At 41.5% G+C, this 17,472-nt stretch overlaps 1 protein-coding gene across 1 annotated transcript in view; it reads right to left on the bottom strand.

The window, feature by feature from the left end:
- Window positions 1–1,610: 1,610 nt before the first annotated feature.
- CASQ1 (calsequestrin 1) overlaps window positions 1,611–17,472 on the bottom strand; it is a 57,045-nt gene continuing 41,183 nt past the window's right edge. The window contains exons 7-11 of the mRNA XM_063439688.1: window positions 13,413–13,458; window positions 8,205–8,259; window positions 7,631–7,731; window positions 7,190–7,264; window positions 1,611–2,834 (exon numbers count right to left, since the gene is read on the bottom strand). Coding sequence (XP_063295758.1) covers window positions 2,589–2,834; window positions 7,190–7,264; window positions 7,631–7,731; window positions 8,205–8,259; window positions 13,413–13,458 — 523 coding nt within the window. The 3' untranslated portion in view covers window positions 1,611–2,588. The remainder of the gene's footprint in view (window positions 2,835–7,189; window positions 7,265–7,630; window positions 7,732–8,204; window positions 8,260–13,412; window positions 13,459–17,472) is intronic.

The raw sequence follows: 17,472 nt of genomic DNA on the forward strand, positions 1-17,472 counted from the left end.
TGTGACTTATAGCCTTCATAAACACTTCCTGTAAAGAGTCATCTAATGTTTACACTTCCTTTATTGCAAATTCTGTTTAATTTAGAATTTCTCATATCCTGCTCTGCTAATCGCTTGCTAGACCCTACAGGAGCCTCCTGTATGTAATTAAAGTTTTTAAAGTTACATCTGATTGAAGAAGAAACCCATTTAGTTTTTGATGCAGGCTGTGTCAGTCACAGCCAGGGGAGGTGTGGCTAGGGCTGCATAAAGAGAAACACACATGATTTAACTCCTAAATGGCAGAGAATTCAGCAGTGAGACTTCATAGGCATGATCTACACACAAAAACTGCTTCATTAAGCGAAAGTTGTTTTGGTAACTGTAGTGTCTCTTTAAAGTTTTCAAATGGACTGCTTTTACAGACTGACACATACGTCCTGACCTGCTGTACTAAACAAGATGCATTTAAAATTTTACTGTCTCTGTGTGTTTGCCCGAATGATGCTATAATGTATCTGCGTTCGTAAGAGTGTTTCTATGCCATCGTTAATAATGGTGCGGTGTTAAATGACACTGCTTAGGCTAATGGGGGCTTAAGTGCTGTCAGGGGTATCTGCAGTCAATATGTTGTATACTGTTACTCCCATTAATCTCAGCCAGTCCGAGAGTGATGTGATTTAAAGCCGGCAGAATTTTCAGTATGCACTCAAGGTTAAAAGACCACTGCACTTTCACGTGCACCACTGTATCTCCATGTCACATTACTGTACTTCTACGCTATACTATCTCAATACTCGTCGTGGGGTTACTAAGCTCTAATGTTGCCGTGCTCAGCTAAATGTTGTGCCATTTTACAGGGCTGTTCACTAAAGCGAGAATTTAAAGTGAATTCAATGTCAAATTCAAATTTTGTCAAAATAGCTCATCTGGAAATAGTCCCAAAGTCAACCATGCTGTCAGTTAGGCTACTCTGGCCTTAACATTAAAATGCTCTTTGAATTCACTTTAAATTCTCAGTATATTAAATTACCCCGTTAGTGTCACTATAATAACACTCAGCAATTTAAACTCAACTTTTTTTAAATAGGATCCAGAGACACTGTCCCCCCCCCCCCCCCCCCGCCACACCACACACACCCCACTTTAAAGATGATCTTCTTTTGAATGTGTTGGGAAACCCAATCTCAGAAGAGTTAATAAATATATATATAGTACCCTTACTTTCTGCAGTGGATTACCAGCCTCTCCATCCACAGAAAACCGGTATTATTTCTCCATTAACAATAACCACTCATTCATTAGAAAATGCATTATGGAAGAAGTAAAATCACAAAAGTAAGAAAAACGCACACACTGTGTTGGGTGTTATTGATTTTTTCTTTTAGATTTGGAATAATTATTTGTTTTGCTCTTTTTTTTCCCCCACAAATTTCACAGCCATGAACCATTTAAGACATTGTCAGTGATGTACGAGTTTGATGCCTCATTATGTCGGTCGTCGGCAAGAAAATAATAAATGACGTTTGTACCGTTGGGGGGTGATTAGGAGGATGATAACGTGTGCTACATATTCAGAGGTAAATATGTTACAGTCTAGGGGGTAACATGTTGCAAACATTCAACACAGCTATTTACAGATAGCTTTATTAATTTTGTTTTAAGAATTCACACATCGGTGTGCTAAGTTACCTGCATATTATATGCAAATAAATAAAACTAGCTATTGCTAGGTGATAAACCTAGCTATAGCTCAGAGATACCACTAGCTGCAGCTAGGAGATAGGAAGATCACACCAGCGGTAGTTACAAAGTAACACCGTCTACAGCTAAAACCTAGAGCCAGATATAGCCAGCTAACACCAGCTATAGCGTGGAGATTATGCCATGAGGATAAGAACTACAGTTGGTAATAAGTAGCACCAGCTTTCATGTGGATATATTACCAACTGTTGTTGCTCATAACTGCTGCAATAGCTTGGTGAGAGCTGTAATCATAGCTAGTGGTCAGTAGGACCAGCTAGATGACATTTTTCATACAATGGTAAGGTTTAGCAATAGCTATTGTAGAGGCCAGAATTAAACATCATAGAAATGCTTAATCGGTGCTTTGTAATCTTTGGGTTTGTAAGGGTAATTTCTTAACTCATATTGGGTCTTTGCGCACCGAGAATCGACACAGAGTTCTTCTGGACCCCGGTTTAATTAAATACTTTGTGGAATTTTTTTATTTGTTGAGATTAGGATGGACAGAGTCTTCTTTGGTCTTAGAAAATGATGATTTAGCTTTGATGTCTTATCAGGGAGTTTATAATACTGAATCTTTTCAGGTTATTGCTAGTTCCATTCTTTTTTGATTTGTCTCAAATTTAAGTTTGGCATAGCATTAGGTGTTTCTTGGGGGCTATTATGTTTTAATAATTATGTCCCTCAGGATGCCTCATGCCCAAAACAACTGGACTTTTCCTAATCTGGGGGTTACAATCATATTGGATAATTAAAGGAGAGATTAAATTTCAAGAATTCATACAAAAATATTTTGTTGATAAAGTCAGATTTTTGACGTGTATATAAACTAGTTAGATGCTAACGACTTAATAAATGACTGTTTAGTCATCGTCATCATCGTCGTCATCATCATCATCGTCATCATCATCGTCGTCATCATCGTCGTCATCATCGTCGTCATCATCGTCGTCATCATCGTCGTCATCATCGTCATCATCGTCGTCGTCGTCATCATCATCGTCTTCTGTGTTGATATCACCATCCAAAACATCTTCAATCCAGTCTTCCAGTTCATCTACTGTGGGTAAATCCTCTTCATCATCCATGTCCATCCAGACACTATCGGCCTATGAATCAAATGGGAAACATGTTAGTTTCTAAATCTGAAGCTTCCAGAACATATGAATCTGTATAATATCGTTTTAGGAAAATATTACTATATAATTTCAATTGACTTAAATTTTCACTATAAAGGCTTATTCAAAGCACCATGATTTGAAGTAGTCATAATGCCTGCAGTCTCCATGTGCAGCTCTTCGCTGTGAGATTAACCCCTTAGCTGCGGGAGATATAACTCCACCCCCAGCAGCATCATTTGCCAGCATAGAACAAAGTTCCGAGTAAGTAATGTAAATTCTGCGCAAAATTGGCATTTGACACCAGCACACAAGGCATACTGGCACCAGACAGTCCATAGTAGCACACTCCCAAATCCTGTGCCACACCTGTCGTCCCCTCTGACCTCCCTTCACCTCTGGCGAGGAGAAGTGACATCAGTCAAGGTGTATTGGCTAAGGGGAGAACTTGGTGATGGAACGGAGATACGTTTTAGTGTTTCTGTTGGTTGCGTGCCTCTTTGATAGCAGCTGAGCCAGAGATACTCTTGGGGACCAGCACAGGCAGCCGCCTTAGGGCACATTGGCAGGGTGGCTCAGTGTCCGAGAATACTGCTGCGCCGATCTAAATTGACAATATATTATGTATACAAAAAAAAGAGTCCCTGGTGGTCAGGTGGTAGAGCACATGGTTTGCAATTCCACCTGATGCAGACCATGTTAATTGCTCCCTTGCTGTTTCATGCACTCCACCACCAAACCACCAGCGAATTGTTATTAATACCACTGGACCACCAGCAATTTATTATCATCTTCAGTGAATCACCAGGACTTTATTATTACCCCTACTGGCCTTGTTAACGAATAAGCCCATTACAGAGTTTATGTAATTGGGGTTTGTCAGTTGACCCCAGACTGGCAACAACCAGAATAAAGTTTTGAGTTCTGGGTCTGATGTAAGATTCAGGAATAGGACACATGGAAAGCACAGAGGACAAAGAAACATCCAACAGTTGGATTGTGAATATATTTTGTTGCACTATTAAGGATTGAGGGACGCCCTATCAGTATTACATATTTTGGTACAAGCACAGCCGTGTTACTGGGCCAGGGGAGTGACACCATATGACAGCATTTCCTGACAATTCTGGGTAGAAGATCAGCAAGATCGTCAGATTTGCAACAAGGCAACAAGAGGTACAGATTTGTCACTTTACCTTGTGTTGCTATGTTCTAGCCATACACAGGTGTCTCATGCAGGTATCTAGGAGTTGTTCTCTGTCCACCCTCCGCACTAATCTGGGCTATCAACCCAGTGTAGCCTAGTAAGCATGTGGCCTATATTTATGTTGCCTATAGATCTATCTTCGCCTGTGTTTTATGTTTATCCATTGTACTAAAATCTATTTAAATGCAGTCTGTTACATCGTTTTTAATTAATTGTGCATTAATTATCAAGTATAAAGATAATCAACAAAGTTAGCAATAAGATTCCATGTTGACAGTTCGCTCTCTCCTCCCCGGTGCATTTTCCTTTTCGCTTCTACCCTTTGTACATTGACACTTATAAGCTCCTGTGATTTGCTACAGGGCTGAAGCCACAAAATCCATCTTTCTTTTCTGAGATTGTTCTTTTCTGAGATTTTCTGAGATTGTTGTGAAGTTGATTCAGCGGAAGAGGAGGAACAGCATGGGAGCATATTTTATTTCATTTTGCTATCATGCTGGACACAAAACCAAGCCTCTGTGAATGCTGGTGTGGTAGGGAAGCTGTTAATAACAACATGGTAACAACAAACCCTAGGCACCAGGTCGCCATGGTGACTAGAAATCGTCTCCTTGCACCCAGGGAATATTGTGTGCATAAGACGGGAATACAGCATTGTGCTTGTATCTGTTACTGCCTGTTATCCACATAGATGCAGATGGCATGTGGGACAATGAGATACATGCATTATGATATACCAGTGCTGCTCCAGGCCTGATGCCTGCTAATTCCTACCAATCCCTCTTCTGCACAGCCTCTTCTCCCACCATGTTACAGTAGTGGTGGTTTAGGAGGTCTGGGAGGTAGTCTGTCTGGCCCAGGATTAGCACTTTTCTCTGTATTTGAAATGCAGGACGATCTTCGGTCTAGATATGTAGACTGCGTGTATGTTAATACTTTGTGAGTGCCACCATGCCAGGCAGATGGTGTGTGCGTTGAGGATGCCAGACGGGTTTTGCATGTGTCATGTAGTTGGATGTAGGTGATAGCTGATCACTGTATATAGTTAATTAAGTCCTAGTTCAGTGTAGGTAATCGGTAGGTGCCTTGTGGCACAGGATGCTTTGCTTCTGCATTTTTTGACTGGCTCCTTAAGTTCTGGCTAAAACGATCTGTTCTTCTTTCCTGTAGAATGGTTGTATATCCCTTGTAACAACCGAAGCCAATACCCAAAAATGTTTTCATATATGGGGACACAATATATAGTTTCTTCAGACTTGGCTACCTGATGTCATATCAAGACATTGGAATCTTCCAGTTGATGCATGACAAGAAATTTGCCGTGCCAGAATGCCTCAACCCTTCTTAGATGCCCCTTACTAAAATCAAACATGTTCATTTTGTGCATAGAATGTGAATTTTTGTGTTAGAACTTATAGTTTTTTTTAATTTGTACATCATCCCACCTCCAACAACTTGTTAGTTATAGTTGAAAGTCACCTCAAAAATATTTGTAATAAAATAATCTTATCAGTACGTTTTGAAAGGATTTTGTAAATGAATATATGTAACAAAATGAGAAAAAAATCATCCCTACCCTTAGTATATGACAGGATCCTTCAGCCATATACAAACACCTCGGGTTAGACAGTGTTTGAAATCCAACAGTCTCTATGGTTTCCCTACATCTGTGCAGAAAGGGAAGTAGAGATGACCATAGAGACTAACTGTCGGTCTTCAAACACTGTCTGACCCAAGGTGCATGCATATAGTTGAAGGATCCTTTCGTATAATAAAGGTAGGGTGAGTTTTTCATATAATTCAATACAAATTATTTTTAAAAACATTTCCTTTTAGACTTGATAATAGGATTATTATATTAAAAAATAGCTTTGAGGTGACCGTTGTCCATTAGGGCAACCTGTTGTTTTGCATCTATTAACAGAATATTTGCTCTAAACAACATAGTTATTAAATAAACATGATTCTGTCTACATGCTAAATCTTTGTAGTGCTATTTGTATATGCACCCAGTTTATACCTGCACATTTGAATGGACTCTAGTGAATAGACTCTAGAATGAACTGAAGAGCAGATGTTGGCATTCCGACCATATGCTTTTTACGGATATCAAGGAAAACTGTATTGAACTTTGAAGGATGTAGTCTAATAAATTAATACGAATCTTAGCAATCTAATATATTGTGGGCGTTGCTGGATTCGTTTACCTTGTCCATTTGTTGCTTGAATTCATTAATCTTTTTTCTGACTTGTGACAGTAATTTTCAAGAATTTAGTGTGTCTGCCTGTGTTTTATTGTCAAATCATATTTGGATTGAGCAGGACTGGCTGGCCAGCTACAGTGTCAAACAGCATCACAGGAGTCGAGGAAACGGCAGTAATTATATTCCAGTAAAAAGAAAGCAGTCGCAGATTGGAATAAAGGGGGCTCGGGATAAATAGAAAGTACAATAAGGCAGTCAGAGAAAAAAAGATTCTGCTAATGCTTTCATCGGGAAGCATTACTGAATGGTACAGTAGCTAAGGGTAAATCAAATGTGTATTTTAAGTTTCACTGAAGGGAATGAATAAGGATCTCAAAAGAAGAGTCAAGTTACCGGCAGGGAGTCTTGAAAGGAGAAATATGGGTAATTTTAAAAGCTGATGGAGTCGAGGGAGGGGAGGGAGGGAATTGGGAGGTTTGCTAAATAAAAGAAAGGGGGAAAAGCGAGGAATAACAAATTGCATAGGTGTGAGTCATTTTGGAGTTGATTTGATTCTACATAACTTCAGAATGTAGATGATGGACATTGAATCGAAGATGCTGGGAGCATAATCACTAGTTTGGCTTTAATCTAATTGTAGAAGAGTAAAGGAGTTTACAGACAGGCAGATGACTTTACCTCCAAACTTGAAAGTGACAATTGTGGGCACAGGAAGGGTTTGCTCTTCCAGTTGGGCATGCATGCCAACCTGCCAGCTCTTACACATGTGCAGAACCTTCTAAAATGGTCCCACACAGAGAACCCATGAGTTATGAACATACATAGGCAGGTTTAGTTAGTTATAAGCATGCTTATGGTTGCAATCTATATAGATGTTTTGCTATCCTCAATCCATCTTCTATCTGTGCCTTAACCATAGATAGAACGGTACTTACATCTGTCACATTCACCACACCAATATGAGGTCGAGAGAGGTCAATCCCAAACGTCTCCTCCCAGTATGGAATCAGCTAAAAGACAGGGACGACATAAAATTAGATTGATAAGGTGGTAAATGAATTGATAGTAGGTATTATTATGTGGTAAGACACATTACATCTTACAGTTAGTCACTGAAGCCTTAAATACTTTCTTTTTGACCATCATCTTTAAAAAAATAGAAATTAAAAAATCGTAATGAACATTTACCAGAAGAAAAAAAGGATTGCTTTGTCCGATATGTCTCACTCAAATTAATCATTGTTCCTTGCTTTTGCTTTGTGGGGTTTAACAAAGTATAATAGCCTTCACACCGAGAAATAAGTAGCTACTTCTCATAAAAATCATATTTCGATTAATAGTTTAAAAATGTGGCATGATAACTAGTAATATCTTACCAATGGGAAATCCTCTGGGTCAATCCAAATAATGCTCAGGTCTGGGTTATCTGTGTTGTCTTCTGCGACTTCTTTGATGATCTCCAGGAATTCATAACCATCTGTTTCAAGAAGAGAGCATGGTTAGTTAAGTAACCTTACTAGATCCCATAAAATTATTTATGTCCCCTACAACAGGTGTAGCCAACCTGTGCCCTCTTTGGGTTGATCGTTCAAGGTAGGACAGCAACTTCGCCAATTCTTGTCAATAAATATTTTGAGCCAAGACTTAAATTAGATCTCTCTCTATTTTTTTTTAATTGGTACTTTTTGTCAAACACTCTTTAGTCAGTGTTTAGAATGTTCTGGTTTAAAACTGTATCCTTAATAGTGAATTACATAGGGTAGTAAGCTTTTAACTGATTTCCCCCTTTCAGAACCAAGTAAGCTGGAGGGAGGGTGGGGCATTTAATTTGTGGGGGTAAATCACCCTAAAGTATAGGAAACCTGTGTGCTCATCAGCTGTTGCGTTTATTTACACCTCTACTTCACAATGTTCTAAAACTAAGAATGTTGTCTCCCAGTAGCAAATCACCTGGATCGTCCTCTTCTGCGAAGGCTACAATGTGGATTCCGTTCAAATCGTCTTCCTGTTAACAAAACACATAGAAATATCAGTAGACTCTCCCTGAACTTGGTTCCCCATTACATCTAAAATATTTGGTTTATTGATAAAAATCTGGAATTGTGGAAATGCTGTGAAGGAATTGCAAATTGTAGTCAAAAATATCCAAATGTGAATACTCTCCACAATCTTTTTGTTAAAAATTGTAAGTTAAATTCTGATTAGTTAAATGTGAATGGTTACTTCCATAGGAATTTCAAAACTGAATTAAAGATTTTAAATTACATGTTACTTGTATTAACGTGTTTGTTCTTTGGTTCTCCTTTTTCTTTTAAATGTTCATTAAAGATTTTGCAAGTAACCCTTTAAGGACACATGACAGAATGTTTCCGTCATGTTGCCCTTGTACGTCTGTAGCTGTGTCCTTAAAGGAATAATATGACAATCCAGTTCAATATGGGCACCGCCAGGGCACACATTACACACACACACACACACACACTCTCCCTCCTTTCCTCCCTCCTCAGCTGTTTTATATTTGTTTGTTTGAAAATGTAATATACATTTGACATTTCCACCAAATTTAAATCTCTTCTGCCTTCCATCTATTTCAAGATCCCCTACCATTAATTCATGAAAATTGAACTGAATAACATGGGATTTAGCACATCCCAATTTGAAGGATGCGATTGTGAACGTAAATGCTTTTCATTTGGTGGGCTGGGGTTGAGTAATTACTACTAATGGGACATCCAAGGCAGGAAATTAAGTTATGATGTATTCAAGTCCCTTGTGGAAAGGTTTCAAGTGGTGGAGTTAAAGGCAGGCTTAAGTGTCTAAGCAGAGGTGGCTGAACACATGATTAATCTTGGTCAATCTGAATTTCCCACCTGTCATTACAGTACTATCAAGCTCTTTGGAGACGTCAGTCTGGTCAGTTCTTGGATCTATTAAACTTCGAGTTGCCATGGAAACCTAATGCTGACAATACTTTGCTCCTGGGTTACTAGGCACTCATGCACTCCCCTAAGGCTTCTCACAGCCCTAATATTGGCACTTTAAGTAATGAAAGAATAATTTGTACTATTAGCAAAATGGTATGGAAAAAAATAAGCCTCTACTGCATCTCTACTCCAGCGGCCAAGGGTTAGAATGTTCGTGGTTTAGTGTAGGTGTATTCCATGATGGCACGTCTGTGCCTTTCTTTGTCATTGAATCTCGGGTTGCTCAGACAGTTTTAAAGATGTGAACATGGTTTTAACTTATTTCTTAGAGTAAGATGTATTCAATTTCTATTTTTTTTTTGTGGTCTACTAGCGAACAGTAGTGCGTGCTTGCTCCCTCCTGAAGATGATACCATTTTAATAGACTAGATTATAAAGCATATCAAGTTTAATGTATTAATTAAAATGTACCACTCACAGATTTTCTTGAAGAAAATAATGGAATTTTTTTTAGGGTGCTGTGAAGCCCAAAGCTTCAGTCTTTCATTTTGACTCTTGGTTATGTATAAGGTGAGTGTTACAATGACCAGCAGTACTCGGTTGTCTCAGGGCCCCAGTGAAGCCATGGAGGCTGGTTTGCAGCAGTCGTGGCACCCAGTGCTCACTCTCCCCTGCCGGCGGTCTCTACTAAGCTGCCCGCTGGTATGGAGTCCACAGCGGTCGCACCATCTTATCGAGATAGGGACTTCCATGCAGGACTATCAGCCAACATGTCGGAATGGGGCAGAGGTGACACTGGGACAATGAGCAGAGGAGGAACAGTGATGCAGCCAAGGAGTTGCTGAGTCCCAGGATGTGACTTTTGGCCTGGTGGTAACCCCGCTTACAGGAGGGAGCTGGTCACATGACCTAGGCATCTATTTAAACCCAGCGTGTGCCTCTCCAGCAGTTGTTTTACTGTGGTAATCTGCTGCACTGCTCTGATTGGCTGGAACTCGGGAGACAGCTACTCATAGTCTAGGTCGCTTTGCATTGTAGCTCTGGCTCTGGATTTTCCTTATTTTTCTTAACTTTCTCGGCATAAAAACTCACTGTGTTATGCTGTGTTTATCCATTTATCACTGAGCTCCACAGTTGTAAAAAAAGCCTGTATTGTACTATGTGGTGTGTACCAGTATATCACAGAACTCCACAACATCAAACTCACAGCAAGGCCTCATCGGACACAAACCTGCAGTGCTATGTTAGCGGTACCTCAAATTGCCTGATTCCGAGCGTTACAAAGCGATTCCCGGCAGTGCCGTGGCCCGTGGGGGTGATAGTGCCCCTAACACTATGGGAAGGAAGAACAAAAGGCCATGGATTGTCCATACTTCACGGTGGATATGGGGGACCTGCAGCGAAGGCAGCATGGAGAGGTCAGGCTTGAAATGGCGGCCAAACTCGATGATTTTCTGACCTCTCAGATGACTTCCCCCTATTAAAACCCAGACACTCTGGGATACACAGGGCCACCCAAACTCTCACAACCAACTGCAAGCCTATCTCCCGCTGTCATTACGGAGATACTTACCAGCCTCCTGTCTGTTCTTTGCCAGACAATCGCAGCAGAAATCTCCCAGGTAAGGGAAGATAAAAGGGGATTCACCGCACACCTCACAACTGTGGAACATACCTCCAGTACTCATTGACCTTACTTCAGGTCAAACCACTTTTACGCACCAATTGGCTGCTCTGGAGGACAAGCGGCGCTGGAAACACATGAAGACTAGAGGCCTCTCAGACGAGGTGAGTTACCTCATTTTCTCTGCAGGCTGTTTGCAGCCTTGCTAGCACCACCACTGGATGGGATGTTCCGCCTATCTAAACCACAGCTGTCTACGAGTACAACCGCAAGTGATCTGCTCATCCAATTCCAAAACGGGCAAGACAAGGCTGCCTTCCTAAATGCCACCAGGGGTAAGATACCATACCGTTTCGAAGGCATGAAACTCACCTTCTTCTCAGATCGCACACGTACGACTCTACAGTGGAGAAAATCCTTCCAACCCGTGCACCAATCCTATCTAACTAAGAAGTGAAGTACAGATGGGGATCGCCTTGTGTACTTCCAGTCCACCAGAATACAGAGCACAAGGTATCTTATGCATCAGAAATATCCTGGCTACCAAAGGCCTCTTCTCCTCCCACGACCACAACCTGGGACCCAGCAAATGTTTTCTTGTTTGTTCCAGCACACAGCAGCACATCTGGAATGGCGATCACCTAACTTACCTGATTTCATTTTTAATTTTTCTTTCTCTTTTTTGTGTTCTCTTATTTTTTTTATATGTTGTCACTTGTCCTAAGTTTGAAATTATTTTTATGTTTTCATATTCTTAGGTTGTCTACGGGCACTACCTAACAGACTCATGGCTTAAACCATGCCTTAGAGGCCTAACCTGGCCGAAACCAGAATTATCCTGGATATACTAGCTCCAATACCACCATCTACCCCTCATGCCCCTAGCTCCTGTCATGTTTTCTTACACTCACCTCTATTTAGAGGAGCTGTCTCCTATCTTACCATTGCCTCACTCATTCGATTTAATCATTTTCTTACCCTAATCATACTTTGTTATTGCTGTGAACATGCCCCTAACCTGATAAGATGTTCCCCTAGGTGCTCATACGGCAGTTCTCTAACAAACATTTAAAAAAAAAAAGATGGTTAGAACGAGAGTTATCTGTATACAATTACATCACTTCTTTTCCTGTATTTCTGTTTTTGCTGAAACTTTTATTGCAATGCCTAAGCCATATCTGACTACGGATAAAATAAAGAATAAGAATAAATAAATAAATAAAAATAAAACTCACAGTAATGTTCAGTGTATGAGTATGTCACAGAGCTCTCCAACTATACAACACAGAATAATGTGTACTTTGTATGACAGAGCTCCACTGTAATACATCTCATAATAATATGATGTAATGTGTATTTTGTATGACTGAGTACCACTGTAATAAATCATACAATAATATGATGTAATTTAATGTGTGTGTTGTCTGTGTATAATGTGATGGCTGTGTGTGATATGTATGCTATATGTTGGCTGTGTGTGATATTTGTTATGGGTGTATTGACTGTGTGTGATGAGCATTTATTTCAGATAACAATATGCATGTAGGCCCATGTGTGAATGCAGGTGTGTATTTTTTCAGTGTCACATGCACACTGTCCCGCAGTCGGATGTACACAGATATACACATATTCTGTTAAAACACCCACAGACACGGTCCTAGTCACACAGTAACACACACAAGTACTGGCAGTCACACACAGTCACACACACAGTTACAGGTAGTCACACACAGTTACAGGTAGTCACACAGACAGATACAGGTAGCTACACACAAGTACAGACAAACTGTAATACACACAGTTACAGGTAGTTACACACACACACACACACACACACACACAATTACAGGCAGACAGACACAGTTACAGGCAGCCGCACAACTTGCACACTCCCAAAGCCAGCCCTGCCACCTGACTCGACTTCTCACAGACTGCCCTGAATTTCGGACATCCTAACTTAGCTTTTTCGCTTTTCATCTTATTCAATACATCATCACGGATATTTAGTGATAGCATTGCCCGTGTGCCACCACAGACCCATGAAGACCTATCTCCACCTTCAGGGTTGCCCCGGGAGGGTTGTATTTGTACAGGAGAGCTGCTGCATTTAAGTTCCAAACCACCAACATACCTCTGATGGGTTGTCACAATGGGATATGGAGATTTGCATAAACCATTTATGGCCATCAGTAAATACATAGATATTGTAGAACTGCATCTACCACAACCCACCTAGATATCTAACTTTGACCTCCACTTGCATAAACATTCCTATACTGCCTTTGGTGGAACTTGCTATTCTTTAGTGAAAGATATGATCCTTCATATGGATGAAAAAATAATTGAGCTCCTTACAGTGAAGTGGATGTATTGTTGGGGTGTCCACAATTCTCTATGAGTGGAACATGTCATGAAAGCCAGGAGGCTTCTCTGTTTTTTGTGCTTGATATATGACATGGAAGTTTGTGTTTTGAGATGTTTGGCCAAATTGAGGAGCTAAGTGACAACAAGCTTAGATGTTGTCCTTTTTTTAGCAGGTGATACAACCAATGTCCTACGTAATATGTATTTAACTAAATGCCTGTTTATGGTTATTTTCTGGACACTTACCCAGGTTTCATACATACTGTCTGGCCGTAGCTTCCTCAGTGTTGGTCTAAAGAAAGAAGAAATTGATATAGTAAATATTCAGTAGGTGCAGTTTACCAACAACCTAGGAGATGAACATTTTTGACAGAAGTTAATCTTATGATCCTATAATAAACAGATTCTGCATTGGTCCGGCAGAGCTATGTTTTACTCCGTCACCAGAAATAAATGGGCCCACATTAGCCTGTTAGCAGTTTAAAGAGGAGAGGTAGGAAAAGAGACAGTTTATATCAAGAAGATGTCAAAAATATATTCTGCACTTTTTTTTTATTTAACTAAAGTGATTGTAAGCTTTCTCATGGCCAACTATACATTCATTAAGCTTTTCATTTTATTTTAATCAAATACTTGTCTCATTTGGCACAGGTTGGCACACAATTCAAATGTCAAAATGCCCCAAGAGCCCTTGAATGCATGTGCACACACAAGTAATCATGAAAGAAATGAAAAAACAATTTCCCAGCACGTGTACTTAAAAAACATTTCCGGAAGATGACAGAGCTTGTTTGCAGCAAAGGTAAGAATATTTTATATTTACTTGAGCTGCTGTCACAACTACTAGTGTGGTCCAGCACGCAGAAACTATGTAAACATATACATAGACAAGAAAAGGAAAATAAAAGGACAGAGCGTAAACCGGACCTTAGAATGGCCGGACTAATACGCTAGAGACAGAGAATGGTCAAAGGGAAAGCCGAGGTCAAGGAAGCCAGAAAATGCACAATACCGTTTACACAAGCCAAGTCAGGGAAACCAGAATTCAGAATAACCAGGGAAAAGCCAAGATCAGGATACCAGGAAATCAGATTCACAAATATAAAGCACTCTCAGGAAACCAGGAACAGGAAACCACGACAGGGCAAGGTACTGGAGTGAGCTGGGGATTTGAATATCACTCTCAAAGGTCTGATTGGTCAGAGGGCGACCTCTGACCCCAGAACGTGCATGCGCGTCGACGTCGTGACGTCACGCGCACGTCCGTATAAACTTTGGGAGCGGAGCTGAGTTTAGGCGCGACCACGCGGTCAGCGCCATTTTGTATCCGGGCGCGACGGTCGGAGGATGCAGAGAAGCGGCTGTCGGCTCACCGGTGAGCAGGTAAGCTTGTGCCGTCAGCTAGACTGTGCCGGTCGGGCACAGCTTTGCCACGCGGCGAGCCGGCAACCGCAACAGCTGCACACCACGCCCCAACAAATGTCCCAGTAACCTTTACAATTGTGAGGACAGGAGGAACTGTCAAGAGAAAGGTGCTAAATTCTTGTTAATTGAGAGCCTAAAAAACTGACCACAAGGACTTGCGGGAAAGATCGTTCTGTTCCCTCATCCCTTCGGTTACCATGACAGTCCTCTGTTCTCTGTACGAAGGACCCATTTTAAAGTTCCCTTTAGAAGCCTGCTTATTAAAACCTTTGAATAAAATCTGGGTCACACGTAGCTCACATGAACGCATCGGCCTAGTTAAATTAGAGTGACGTACTGATTATACTGTGAGTCATAATGTTCCCATATTTCACCTGCCTTGTTTTCAATAATTTTGGATGTTATATAAATTATATTTGAGAATGTCTTTCTATAACCATATTTCTTTCTGCCACAGAACATTTACAAACCACACACAAAGATACACAGTAAATGCCCTCACATCTATGCACTATACTGACCAAATCACTAGTACTTGTTACTTAAACTACCATCACTACTAATAAGATCAAGCGAAGAGGGGGCATTTGTACCTCCACCCAAAAATGTTATCCAAATCACTCTCTCACCTTCCTAATCATGAATGAAGTTTGTGCGTCTGTAGCCCAGACAAAGTAATTGCTGCACTGAGTAATATTTATTGGTCTATTGCCCTGTTCCACCCTGTAGACTGATAACTTGTCTGTTACACCTGGTTCAGAACTACTGAATACTGGGCTATCTTTTTTTAAGTCAACCGAGATAGCTGTAGAGAGTTCAGGAAGTTATAACATCAGGCTTATTCAGTAAAGTGAGAATTCAAAGTGGATTTTCAGCTTAAAGGGACTCTATAGTCACCAGAACAACTACAGCCTAATGTAGAGGTTCTGGTGGCTTTAGGAAAGCATTGGATTGGCTGAGATCGTCAATTCTGATGATCTCAGCCAAGGAGTCGAATTGGGGGAGGGGCCAGCACCGGCAGTCTTGTGCAGCACTGCAATAAAGGGGAGTTGTTACCCTATTTAAGGTATGCAATGGGGGGACGGGGGACAGCCACTTAACATTTTTTTTTTAACACTATAGGGTCAGGAATACACATTTGTATTCCTGACCCTATAGTGTTTCTTTAAAGGCCAAGTAGCTCAACTGTAATTATAAGGGATTTAGATAATTTTTTCAGTCAATTTTGAAATTCACTTTAAGCTCAGTTTGTATTCACACTTTGTATTCTCAGGGAAAACGCTGTAAATGGTACTGTAACTTAGTGTAAAGGGTTAAATCCAGCTCTCAAGAGGTCCATAAGGCATACATGGAAGCGCCTTTTGACTTTAAGTAAATAACTGCAAAGAATCCTATTTCATTTCGTTATGATGCTCTTGGCTGTAATACTGTGAGCTGCTCATCCAGAAAGTAGCGCAAGAGAGAGAGAGAGAGAGAGAGAAAAAATAAAGAAGCAATATCACAAAAAAAAACACAATAATAATGTTATTTGCTCAACGCACAGTTTAAAGGCCTCGCTGTCATAGCAACTAAAGTCTGTGCACTGCCAATATTTAAAGTGTGTGTCTTAGAAGCAGGCTTTCATCACACACGCTGAAAAACAACATGCAAGCATTGTCTGCCTGCTGCTGATTAACCTCTGCAGCACCCGTGTGCAAGATGGCCAAGAGATCCATCGACAAGTGTCTTCTAAAGGCCGTGATATTTATCCTCAATCAGAAACCTTGTGACTTGATGGGGTTTGAAGATTACCGTATTTTTCGCTCCATAAGACGCACTACACCATAAGACGCACCTAGTTTTTAGAGGAGGAAACCCAGAAAAAAAATATTCTGAACAAACTGTCCCAGAGTGTTTCTTACTATGGGACAGTTTGTTCAGAATATTTTTTTTCTCCCCTGTCCCATAGTGTTCCTTACCACCCACTCCCCTCTCCTGTCTCATAGTGATTTTTAACCCATCCTCCCCTGTCCCATAGTGTTCTTTAACCCCCCCATCCCCTTGTCCAATAGTGTTTTCACCCCATAGTGTCCCCCCCTCCCCATATCCCATAGTGTTTCCCCCTCCCCTCATCCCATAGTGTTCCCCCCTCCCCTCATCCCATAGTGTTTCCCCCCTCCCCTCATCCCATAGTGCACTTTCCCTCCAATAGTGTCCCCCCTCCCCTTGTCCCATAGTGTCCCCCCTCCCCTTGTCCCATAGTGTCCCCCCCTCCCCTTGTCCCATAGGGTGTCCCCCTCCCCTATTCCCATAGTGTCCCCCCCTCCCCTTGTCCCATAGTGCCCCCTCCCCTTGTCCCATAGTGTCCCCCTCCCCTTGTCCCATATTGTGTCCCCCTCCCCTTGTCCCATAGTGTCCCCTCTCCCCTTGTCCCATAGTGTGTCCCCCCTCCCCTTGTCCCATAGTGTCCCCCCTCCCCTTGTCCCATAGTGTGTCCCCCTCCCCTTGTCCCATAGTGTCCCCCCTCCCCTTGTGTCCCCCCTCCCCTTGTCCCATAGTGTCCCCCCCTCCCCTTGTCCCATAGTGTCCCCCCCTTGTCCCATAGTGTCCCCCCCTCCCCTTGTCCCATAGTGTCCCCCCCTCCCCTTGTCCCATAGTGTCCCCCCCTTGTCCCATAGTGTCCCCCCTCCCCTTGTCCCATAGTGTGTCCCCCTCCCCTTGTCCCATAGTGTCCCATAATTACTTACCTGTCTTGTAGCGTGGGCCGGCTTAACAGCGCGCACCGCGGTACAGGAACTTCAAATTCAGGTTCCGGTTTCCGGCGGGTCTGAAAGGAAGTGCGCACTCAGTGTGCGCACTTCCTTTCAGCCCCGCCGAAAACTGGAACCTGAATTTGAAGTTC

This window comes from Pelobates fuscus, chromosome 13 (assembly GCF_036172605.1).
Source record: "Pelobates fuscus isolate aPelFus1 chromosome 13, aPelFus1.pri, whole genome shotgun sequence".
NCBI lineage: Eukaryota > Metazoa > Chordata > Amphibia > Anura > Pelobatidae > Pelobates > Pelobates fuscus.